Raw genomic sequence first — 12,910 nt, 5'->3', positions numbered from 1 at the left:
AATTATTATTTGTTATTATTATATAGCTTAGGTAGCGGCTGGCCAGCAGAGCACCGACAAACCGTGAGTGTTTTATATATTATTATTGTATCATACTGTTCTGTTTTGGTCTTAAGGACCGTTTTATTTATTAGTTATTAGTACTTATTACTATACGTATATACCTATTGGTCAGTGGTATCATACTATCATACGACCAAGTATTATATTATTATTTTTTACCTGTTGGGTCAAAGGGACCATAAATTATATTGTGTATTATTGAAACCTTATTATATTATTTTTACTCTATTGAGCCAAGAGGGCCATATTATATTGTTATTATATTTTATATCATTATGTTCCTATGCATATATATATCTACAAACTGTCATTTTGCAACCAGTAATACACAACACTTCCTTACTATAAGAAACAGTATTGTTATTTTTTATTATTAGCTTAATTGCACCCACACATATACACATCTACACACACCACCTGCACACTAGTACTAACAGGTCTTGCTCGGCGAACCTGTCCAATTCCTGTTGAGTACTATTACATAAATACACACAAAAAACAAGTCGGTGTGACACTCATCCAACAATTATAAGCGCAGGCAATTACGCAAAGGTGATCGGGCGCGCGTTCTATTGTTGTAACGCTCCCGGCCCTTCCAATTTCTATTGTCCACAACATGAGCTTTTTGCATATATTTATTCTTATTGCCTATATTGCTAAAGATACTATTACACAAAGAGAGATATTACAGGTGTAAGGTGACTAAACATTGTTATTTGCAGTACCAACTAAGTCAATAATTTTTATAAACAGTTTAATATTTCAAAAATGCATATTTATGTTGTATAAAAAAATGGATACATGTAATATCTTAGTTCTTGTTTGCATAAACATAATTATCATTCTTATTTTACATAATATACTCTAGGTTAGATTAGTTGTCATTAAAAAACACCTAATAAGTATTACGCCTAGATAGTAATAATACAATATTTTACTTAATTTAGCATAACAAAGAAAATTGTTAACATACAGAATAAGTTGGTACCTACCTACCTCCTTATTTTATAATTTATATTAAATCAAACAAATTAAGTCAAAATATGACAACGACATATACTTATACACAATATACCTTCACATATTCAAAATATACATATTTAAATAATTAAAGGTTTTAAAATTATTATTACAGTTTAACTATCTATACAATTTTTATCATTACCTACTTTTTTTTTAATTTAAAAATGTAAAAATCAATGATTTTTAAAAAGTTACATGTTAGCATACTGAAATGGTACAGCTCCAGGTCCCATAAAATAATTAGCAAAGTAATCTCTTACTCCAATTCCTTGTGATCGAGAACCTGCAGCATGTGCTTCAACGTCATCCAAAGAGTGGGTTTCTGCATCCTCATTGTTATACCCATCTCTTACTCTTACAAAGTTGTGCAACATGCAACATGACTTGACTATTATATCAGTGAAATCTGGTTCAACCTGTATTGGAGTATGTAAAATACGCCATTTGTTGGCTAAAACTCTAAAAGCACATTCGACCATATGCCTGGCTCGTGATAGGCGATAATTAAATACTTTTCTCGTTAATGTTAAATCACGTCCTGGGTATGGTCTAAGAAGATTGATGTGAAGTGCAAATTAAGTTGGTTTGAATAGAGTTTCTTTCCAATTGGACAATTTTTGAAGACACTTGAATCCCCTTCTTTTCCATAAGCTCCAACATCTATTGCGGTAAAGCATAAATTTGAATCTACTACTGCCATTAATATGATAGAAAAAAATGTCTTGTAATTGTAAAAGTTTGAGCCAGAGTTATTGGGATTTTTACACCTGATGTGTTTGCCATCAATAGGCTCCTAAACAGTATGAAAAATTAGTTTTGAGGTAATATTGTTTTGAAATTTCAATCCACTTTTCATTTGTTGGCTGAGGCATTTCTGTTGGTTGTAAAATCATTCATATGACTCGACAGGTTTCAAAAACTATACAGTTGATTGTACTTTTACCTAAGTTAAAGTCAAATGTAAGTGCCTTAAAAGATAAGCCAGTTGATAAATACCTATAAAAAAAAAAAAATGAAAACAAGATAAAATTACTATAATTACTAGCAGAAGTTCAAAAATATCCATTTCTTAAGTTTGATGTTAGCGTTTAAAAGACAATATAATTACAATAATATTATATTAAACAATTAATGCAATTAATATTTCTAGAGAAAGCTATGAAAAATGCTTGGCGTCATATCAGAGATAACTACATGCGGTATTTAAACCAAGGAAAAAGTGGCGATTCAGCAAAATCAAGAAAAAAATACATATATGCTGATTTGTTATCTTTTTTGCAACAGTCTCTCGTAAAAAGAAGGTTATTTAATTTAAATATAAAATTGTACTAGTAATTTTCTAATCATATATATCAGCATTGATTTTTTTTGTATTTTTTTTGTTATATAATTCCTAATTAGGACAAGTGGAAATGTTGATATATTTTAAAATATTTATACACCCAAGGACTTGGAGTATGATTCAATTGCTGAAAATGATAGTGATTTAAATCAAAACATTAGTAGTGATCATGTTAATGATTTTAATTCAGAACCATTAGAATCTCAAACAGAACCCATAAGCCAAAAACGACAATCACCCTTCATAGCAGCTCGGCAATCAAAAAGAAATGTACCTCAAACAAATGCATTTCAATCACAGTCATTAGATTCGTTAAAAGAACCTGAGCTTAATATTTTGCAAGATCCTGATAATATGATGCTGTTGTCTTTTTCACCGAGGTATAAAAAATTAAATGAAGACCAGAAAATAGATTTTCAAATGCAAATGTTACAATTTTTTAAAAATAGACCTAATAAACTAGTTGTTTTTTTGTTTTATTTTTAAATACTTAATAAAACTATAGACACAAGCAGAATATTTTGAAAAGCAACCAATGGAATTATCATAGGTAATGATTGTTTTCATATAATATAAAGGACACAAACTATGCAAAAAGAAACAAAATTCAATAACTTTGAAACATGAATATGCTGAGATATATTATGTACACATTTTTTGTGTTTTAGAATAAAAAATAATAGTGGTTTTTTCAGATTTTCCGGAGTGAACAATAGTATTTGAATTTGATAACTAATGATTATAGTTATAGGGTTAAAAGCAAATAGTATTTTATTATATTATATCTTATATATGCTTACAGGCTATTTTATGTTTATTACATGTAATACACTTTACAGTTGTAATTTTAATACTTAATATAATATATTAACAAAAGGTTACTATCTTTACATCATAGTAAAATATCAAAAAATCAATTGCTTTTATTATTGAATAATATGAAAGATGAAAATATATTTGTTGACTGAATATATAAATATATAATAAATTCATTATAGGTAGTTTTATATTATTATAGTCTATTTTTCTTTTTACTTTTTATTACTAGGTATCTGTCTATCCATGATAGGTACTTTGCTTACTTATAATTATGATCAGAAGAAGTTAATTAATTTATTAAAAATAAATCAGCTCTCACAAACACTATAGGTAGTGTTTAAATACCTACACCATCACTATGAGTATATGCCACAACTAAAACATTTATAATATTTTCCTTGGTACCTTACTACCTTATTGTTATTCTTTTTAGTATTTTATATGAATATTGAAAATGCTTACACCGTTATAGCAAAAATTGTATGTTTTTAATTCATTATACATTAGACCCAACAATGAACACAATTAAACATTCTTTATTTTCAAAAACTCAATTTGAAAAATAACATCTTCTTACATCCGCAGTACGGTTGAATACGGAACCTTGCCTTATATATAAAAAATCTTAGGTGGCAAAGTGTGTCGTAGTGCACAAAAAAATAGACACTGATTATAATACATTAGTGTATACTATATTAAGTACCTATATAAATTGAATGCTCTTATAAATAGGTAAACTCTGTGTAAGTAGGTAGGTACTTACCTCAAAGTAACTGACAACCTTTCTTCTACACTGATAGGCATTCTGAGTACAGTCATTTTCTTTTTAATACTTTCACGAATTCGTCCCAATAATTCGTCAAAAGTTTTTATACTCATGCGAAAATACTCGAAAAACTTTTCAGGGTATTGCCGTATGTTCGAATAAAAATTTTGAAATTGTGTTTCACGTTGTAGATTTAATGGATGCACCCAATATCGTCTGTTTATTGGAGACTTATCTTCGTTTAAAAAACCTTGTGCTTCCAATAAGCAAATAATTTTAATTTTCTTTTGTTTATTCATGCTAATTTATGTTTAAACTAGGTTTAAATCAACTAAACTTTTTGAAACAAACGTACGTTAATAGAAATAAAAACAAAACCATGAAATACCTACACGTGCACAGCACAAAACATGTTGTGTGAAATGTTGTACAACACTATTAGTAACATAATTTTGGTGGGAAATGGGAATAATGTTTTGAAATTTGGCGGGAAAACATTGTGTCAATAAAAACGGATGGTCTGGCCACCGACACACAGTCCGGTGCAAATGCATCCGTTTACCAACGGTCTCAACAGACCGGTGAAAACGGATAGTGTGGCCCGGCCTTTAAACATGACCACATCTAACATCGGTCGATGATAATGTATCAATATTAGATATTGAAGTTCTAAAAAAAATCATTCAAGACTAATAATTATTTATTTAAAAAAATTATAAAATTAATTTACCTGTTTAAATATAAAAGTATTGCTACAACATGTTTACAACATTCTGATGCCCCAGCTGCACAAGTGTTACTTGAATTATTTCTAATTTATCACCTAATTTAAAATTACCACTCACTTCGTGTGGCATTTCTCGAATATGAGATATTTGAATAATTAGTGCTTTTATAGTGATTATTTGTTCCTAGTAAAATATAAAATTAATTAATTGAAAAATAAATACTAAGTACTTTATATAAAAATTATATACTTAACAGACATATACATATTACATATATTGATATAATATATAATATATTTACATTAAAGCTGTTTAAATTAATAAACTAGTGTCATAAATCATCATTCATCTCATGCCTAAGCGTTATTTATGTATTCTAATGACATTCAATAAAAAATATGAACCCAATTTCAATACAATTTATTAAAAACTTACCTTTACTAATTTTCCACTAAGCACAATTTATTTGTTTCAAATTTAAAACTTGTTCACCCTCAACTGCATTTTTTGAGTTGATCGAGCATTTAGCATAAGAAAAAATCTTAAAATCACTCAAAAGTAATGCCATTTCATATAAGAATGGTATTGATACCTATTAGTATATAAAATTACTTATTAGGTACCTACCTATGTTAATAATATTTAATATATAATAATTAACATAAGACAAATACATAATAATAAGACTAGTAATATAGGACATGGGTAGAAAGAAAAGTAGGAAATCATAGATTATAATCTCGTATTTATAACAATAAACATTAAAATTCCAAATATTATTTTCATAATCATGATAAACAACATGGTATGATCGCAAAAGTCCAGAATTGGTCCAAGCTCGCGCAATACGTCACTTGCTTACCCGTGTTATCATATTATCATTAAATTATTATTACTATACACTATGCTACGTCACGTGCTTACCGAAGGATCTGACCGTCAAAAAGTTACGATCATACCATGTTGTTTATATCATGATTTTCATAATCATGATAAATGATATTAATCTGATACCCGAATGAATCAGTCATTTTGAAACGACTACAGCGCGCCCAGTGGTAATCATGTTTCCCCAATAGTTGTATATTGAAAAGAATCAATATTAGCTATTTCTAAAAACTGTTTTCTGAAATCTAAACAACTTCTTTCTAATATATATACATCTAAATTACACAGTAAGACTTTAATTCTTCTTTATTTTTTAAAATATAATTTCCTTAATTTTAGTATCGTCCCATTTTCCAAATTCTTGTTTATTCTTTGTTTTTATTTTCTTATGTCCATAATATTCTTTATCAGATACCTATATAACCTATATAATCACCTACATAATCACCTATATAATCTTTATTAGCTATAAATCTTTCTACTGCATTTAAAAAATGTGGAAAGTAACCTTTTTTCAACTCTTTAAAATTAAAAGTTCTGGGAAAAGTACTGAGTGGAGGGGCGGTGGTAAGCTCTCCCGGATCAATCCTTGTTCACCTGAAAGAAATGTGTAAACTCTCCCGAGTTGTTTTAAATGTTATTGCTACTCTATAAATTGCCTCAACAGCAGAGATTGTGAATGTCATTTTAAATTTTTCTATCAGTTGTATTTCTGTTAACCTGTATTCTTTATTTAAATATTAATTATTTATACCTTATATCAATGTTATAGGTTTATTTTATTAGGTACCTTTATAAATTATAACATTTATAACATCATCACGATCAATACATTTACCATATTTTTGTATTCATTTAACATATAACATTGATGTTAAATTATTTTCACTTTTAGTTGACAATTTCTACATACACTATACCCACATTTATGATCATCATTTGTTTTACATATTTAATTAGGTAGGTACATTCAATACATTTGTTTACGTATTGACATACATATGTATGATGATCTAAACATCCTTGATTATAACAATATCTATTACATTTTTCACAATATATTCTATTTTTCGTACTACTTAAATGTTCAGACTTCTTATGCAATCAATTTATATCTTTAAAGGTGTCGGTGCCGATCATTTATTAACCCTTTATAGGGCATTAGTTAAAATGTAAACAAAATAGATGGCATTTTCAGGAGAACATAACTATAGGCAGAGGAAAAAAATAAAAACACATATTCTTTTATTTGCAGGGGTTGAATTGGGTGTGGGAAGTTATGGGAAATTATTTCCTGTCCATTCCGCTCACACAAGACTGTGTGGGCACAGGGAAATCATTTCCCATCGACTCTGATATTCAAGAAACCAATTTTATACATGAATTACTATTAGAAATTTCCAATTTATTATTTAACAAACATAAATAATATGAAATGTATGCATGAATGACATCAACATTGCATTTAAAAAAATGTTAACAAATTTGCATATTGTACAAAAAAAACTTTTTTAATTGAAATATTTAGTTAGTGAATCACTAATAGTGATGTATGGTGATGTCTTTTTTAATTTAAAGTTATACATATTCTTAAATCTTAATCTGTAGACAATACCGTTTTAGATTTTACTAACTTTAAACTTTTTAAGTCAAAGTATAGTGTTCTAATATTGACTTCAAAACGATGTTTAAATAATCACGGCAAAATTGATTATATTTTAATCAGCCGTGAAAAAATAAACAATAATGAACAAATATAAATGATAACATAAAAACGCGCGTAATCTGAATTATTATTCACAATAATCAGTTGATTAAGTTTTCTTCAAGAACATTCAACAAACTATTATAAATTAAAAATAAACTGAAGTGTGGTAAATATGATTCCAAATGGGGTGCGTTCGAATATGAATAGTTAAAGTAGAGTACGTTTAGTTAGAGTAGAGTTAGAGTAGAGTAGAGTTTATCAGCTGTATTCTAAACCATTTTACTCCGAATAACCGAACGATATATTGTTATCAATCTTTACGTACTGATAAATGATAAGCTATATCATATCAATTTATAAAATATTTAAAAATAAGAAAATCAATTTAAATTTAAATAGGTATACACTTTGTAGTCGGAAACATTAATTATACTAAACTAATTAATTACTAATTACTAATTAATAACATTCAATTAGGTATTGCAAGATGAGTCACGAGAGTACAGAACTGTTTATGATGATAGATTCAATGGGGAAAGCATTGAACAATGAATTAAAAAGAAAATTTGTTCTTGTAAGATAAACGTTTATAATAACATACATTTGCAATACAATTTGGTTAATTAGTAGTTTATTTTACAATTTGTTTATAGATTGACATTGATAGTTCAGATGATGAATTCGATTATGAATTTATTAATCGTTTACGGGGCAATAGAGTAAAACCTTTTAGAGTGCAAGATTTTATCTCTTAGACAATATCAAATTTCAGACATAAACAATTTCAACAGCACTTTAGGTTGTCACCAACCTCATTTGAAAGATGTTTACAAATTTGTGCTCCCCTTCTAAAGAAAACTTGTGAAGGAGGACGCAAAGGTTCAGATGAGAGGTTACAACTATTGTCAGTTATTTGGTTATTGGCTACACCAGATAGTTTTCGGTTTGTGTAAAGAATTAAATACTTAATACAATTAGACAGTTTATCCTATTAAAAGATGTCATAGTATTATTTACTCCTGTATAATTATCTATTTATTTTTTGATATAATGACAATATCCTCCATATTTTTAAGTCATTAATAAAATAAAATTTGTATTTAATTTTTAGATCAGTTTCTAACAGATTTGATGTTGGTAAAAGTTCTCTGCATGATAGTTTTGTCCGTGTAACTACTGTTTTACATAGATTATCCCCTACAATTATTAATTGGCCCGAAATTGAACAAATTAATCAAATTCAACTTAATTTTGGTAAGATGTCAAAGACCGGATTAAATAATATAATATGTGTTATTGATGGATCGTATATTCTAATACCTACACCTAAGAAATCAGCAAATTCCTATCTTACTAGAAAATGTTTTCATGCAATAACATTACAAGGTGTATGTGATGATAAATTGAGATTTATTGATGCATTTGCTGGTTATCCTGGATCTGTTAGGTGATAGAAGAATATTCACTAACTCTTTAATTTATGAACGAATCTTGCAAAACAAAAATAGGTGAATATATTAATTACATTAATCATTTACTCATTAATTAAATGTACATAACTGTACCTACATAATATATTATATAAATAATGTTATTTTAATTAGATATGTTCCAAGTCAATATTTCATTGCCGCAGATAAGGCATATCCAATACTCGAATGGTGCATTCCACCACATATTGATAGACGTACCCTTTCTGAACAAGAAAAGTTTTTTAATGTTTCATTGTCACGTTCTAGGCAGTCCATTGAAAGATGCTTTGCACTTTTAAAAGGTATTTCACTATTTTTTATTCATTATAAATTAAAAATTAAAAATAACATTATAATAAACTCTTACATTTTCAATGATATAGGCCGTTTTAGACGCTTAAAGTATTTAGATATGAAAAAAATAGAACTGATTCCACAAACTATAATTGCTTGTTGTGTCCTGCATAATATTTGTTTGCAGTTTGATGATAATCAATGGATGAATAATTTGATTTCCGAACAACAACCTAATATTGATGATGATAATATTACTGCTGAGCAATTAACTTCTTACATAGAAAATACCCTGTATGTATGAAAAGAGACCAAATTATGGTTTCTTTAACTTAATATATTTATTTATTTGTTTTTATTTGTTATTTCAGCTTTGAAAATTATGGATAAAATATTACCCATCAATAACAATAAACAAATCCATATTATTTATGGAGTCTGTCTTTCTTTTTTTTACTTTAGGCATGACTTTGGTATCATCATTGTCACAAATTGTTGCAATTTCTTCTACAATAAGATTCCCGGCTAATGTCACTGAACTGATAGAGGGTTCATATTTGTAAATTTTATCAAATTCAAAATAAAACGCACTTAACAATAACATTTTAAAATAATATATGTAATTACATACCTTGTAACATTAGTAAAAAAAACACGTTGTACCTACCATGTGTTAACAAAAAAATAATAATAGTTATTTCTTATAAAATTAACAAAAACTTAATAACATACCTTGTTACATTAGTAAAAAAACATGTCTTACCATGTGTAAATGTGTTAACAAAAAAATGATAATAGTTACATATTTATTATAATATTAATCTATATTATAAAATTAACAAAAACTTAATAAACGTTGAATATATTTTTAATAGTTTTATACTATTTTTTTACACTGTCTTGTGTATTAGTAGGAATGATTAGGAACATGACTAACAATTGTATACTATAGTCTGTAATAGTAGGAACATTTATAACAAACATAACTTTAAATATATTATTTGGTAGAATTATTTTTGTAAATGGTTAGGAACTGATCCATTGTATTTGTATATGCATTTACAGCATCCTGTTGAAGCTTCAATGATTTTGTTTGCAGCTCCATTGATTCTCTATGTCTTTTTTCACGGCTTTCTTCTTTTTTTTTGTCCATAAACAAATACATTTTGCTTAATGAGTCTGGCTTTATCTTTTTTGATGGAGGTGTGTACTCAATCTGATTATCATCAATAATAAAATTCGTAGCCGATTCTTCTTGAATAACATTTCCCGCTAAAGCCACTGGAGTAAATGAAGGTTCTCCTTCATAAATATGATCAAATTCTTCTTCAAACTCAAAATAAAACGCACATTGACCAGAACTAGTGGCTTTTTTATTTCTCTGTTTTTTGAGGTATAATTTTCTTAGGTTTTTCCACTTGTTTTCACATTGGATAGCTGTCTTATTTATACTGGTATTTTTTAAATTTTTTGCAATAACTTGCCATACCTTTTCTTTCCTAACAGTTGTAGAAGAAAACATATTTTTGATTTTTTCAAATGCATCTATGAGCACCAGAACATGATCTTTGGCCATCGATCTGTATCTGTAGACACAAATTAGATAGGCTCTTAATAATAAATAAATAATGACATTAGTTTTATTTTATTTTAATACTAATTATGTGTTAAATGATTAAATTACTAATCTAACAAACTTGGACTAGATGACGTGTTGTCTTCTGGTAATTCAGTAGTAGAACTGTCTAAAAATTACAAGACAAAGTTATTGTAATTAATAAACCATACATTTAAATTTAAACATTATATCAATCGTTTTAATGTGAAGTTCGTCACTTTCCAGGTTTCAAATCTCAAGCATGTATTATAACCAATGTTAATATTATATGTTTAATAAAGTAATACATTAATTTACACATTTAACTTATAAGTAATAATCATAAATTAAAAACTAGACCACAAGAGAGGTTTAGTATCAATTAGATGTAGGTAGAGAAAAACTTCATACAATCAAAAATAAACATTCTTTTGATTGTAACTTTGCATTGTTCTACAACAAATATAGAAATTCGCTGCAATTACTAATATAAAATGCAAGAAATAACTATTTTAATAGTAAGATCAATAGTGTTTGAAGTGATGTTCAAAAAAGGTGAAAAGTTATAAATGAGGAAGCTCATTCCACAATAATTAATAATTTAAATAAAGTTTATCCTACACGGCTACACTTTTTAAAAAATCCGAATTAATTCCATTACACAAAGAAGGTGAGAAAAAAGAACAATTACAGTCCTATTTCTTTAACGTTATTTATATCTATATAATTTTTTTCAAGAAATCAATTTGGGTTTATGAAAAATAAATCAACGAATTATGCAGCACTTGTTACAGTTACAGATCATATTGGTACATTTCTAGTTATAAAAATAACTAGAATTTTTTTAGATATAAAAAAGCATTAGACTGTGGATCATTCAATTTTAATTAAAAATATAGAATACGCTAGTAGCTCTTAGTATATTTAGATCATACTTGGATTCTAGGTGTCATCGTACTAGAATTTGTGATATACTTAGTCAAACAAGCTAAAGTACATTTTGGTGTACTGTCCTTGGCCCATTATTATTTGTTATTTACATAAATGGATCATTAAATTTGGATTTAATAGGTAACGTAGTATGTTTTGCAGATTTTACAGTTTTGTTAGTTGATTAAAATAATGAAAAAGATGTATTTAATAACTCAGTGTTGTGTGTCAAATTAGTTTAACTCTGGCTAGAATGCTAGATAATTTTGGTTTAACCCTTAAATTGGTAATGTATCCTACCAGGGGGTCTATTTTTGAATGTCATATTAGCATACCAATCATATTAGTACACTAAAATATCATGTTTTAGTTCAACTATTAGTGCAAGACAAAAAAACCGTATTTTTGAATATTGGTACACTAAAAATTTTGTATTAGTGCACTAAACTTTTAGATTAACTTATTAGAGTAGGTATCTGCCACACTAATCGTGATTTTGGCATACTAATTACTGTTATCATTGCTTTTATTGTGAAATTTTTTTTTTACAACTTTAAACTATACCTTTAACTTTCAATTTATTCAAAAATGGAACATTTCCTTAATTTGAATTACATTCAAGCTATTAACAATTTGGAAATTATGGAGGAAAGACAAGATGATGTAGATACTATTCGGTTTCATGTGGCTGAGAATCCATTCGCTAGTACGTTAAATTAAAATTCACTTAATAATTTACCTAGTGACATAATATTAAATAATATTTAATAATTATTACCTACTACCTATGAATAACAAATCGTATTTTGTAGTATTGACTGAAAGAGCGTTTGTCAAAAAATTCAGACTTACAAAAGGTCTTGTCAATATATTAATAGATGAACTGTGTCCATACCTTGAACCCCCATCTAGAAAATCTGCTATAAGTATTGAGCGTAAAGTAAGTCAAATATTATAATATTATATAGCCTAATCGATACCTACGTAAAATGTTAAATGTGTTACACTATTTAGGTTTTAACGGCTTTAAGATTTTTTGCAAGTGGCTCATATCAGCAGGACATTGGGGAAAATCGAGCATCATCTTTGAGTCAACCTTCAGTTAGTAAATGCATAGCTGAAGTATGTGATGCATTGAATATGCCTAATATTTTTAGTAAGTATGTAAGATTCCCATCGACACTGAATGATTTAATCATATTAGACAGGGGTAAGTTAACATTATATTATACATTTATATAATCGCTGATCATATCTGTACACGTCTGTGAAAATACTAA

The 12,910-nt window shown here is 27.5% G+C and overlaps 2 protein-coding genes across 2 annotated transcripts in view; both read left to right on the top strand.

Moving 5' to 3' along the window:
• Positions 1 to 7,866: 7,866 nt before the first annotated feature.
• On the top strand, positions 7,867 to 9,493 carry LOC115033080 (protein ANTAGONIST OF LIKE HETEROCHROMATIN PROTEIN 1-like). Its single transcript, XM_029485053.1, has 7 exons — positions 7,867 to 7,911; positions 7,991 to 8,056; positions 8,129 to 8,280; positions 8,449 to 8,784; positions 8,942 to 9,111; positions 9,193 to 9,397; positions 9,475 to 9,493. Exons 1-7 carry the CDS (start codon positions 7,867 to 7,869, stop codon positions 9,491 to 9,493), a joined length of 993 nt encoding a protein of 330 aa, XP_029340913.1.
• A 2,725-nt stretch (positions 9,494 to 12,218) lies between these two features.
• LOC103308621 overlaps positions 12,219 to 12,910 on the top strand; it is a 780-nt gene continuing 88 nt past the window's right edge. The window contains exons 1-3 of the mRNA XM_029485052.1: positions 12,219 to 12,336; positions 12,443 to 12,570; positions 12,645 to 12,752. Of these exons, the coding sequence (XP_029340912.1) occupies positions 12,219 to 12,336; positions 12,443 to 12,570; positions 12,645 to 12,752 (354 nt within the window). The remainder of the gene's footprint in view (positions 12,337 to 12,442; positions 12,571 to 12,644; positions 12,753 to 12,910) is intronic.

Source organism: Acyrthosiphon pisum, chromosome X (assembly GCF_005508785.2).
Source record: "Acyrthosiphon pisum isolate AL4f chromosome X, pea_aphid_22Mar2018_4r6ur, whole genome shotgun sequence".
In the NCBI taxonomy this organism is placed as follows: Eukaryota; Metazoa; Arthropoda; class Insecta; order Hemiptera; family Aphididae; genus Acyrthosiphon; species Acyrthosiphon pisum.
The sequence above is the reverse complement of the archived record's forward strand: the minus strand, read 5'-3'. Positions and strand labels throughout refer to the sequence as shown.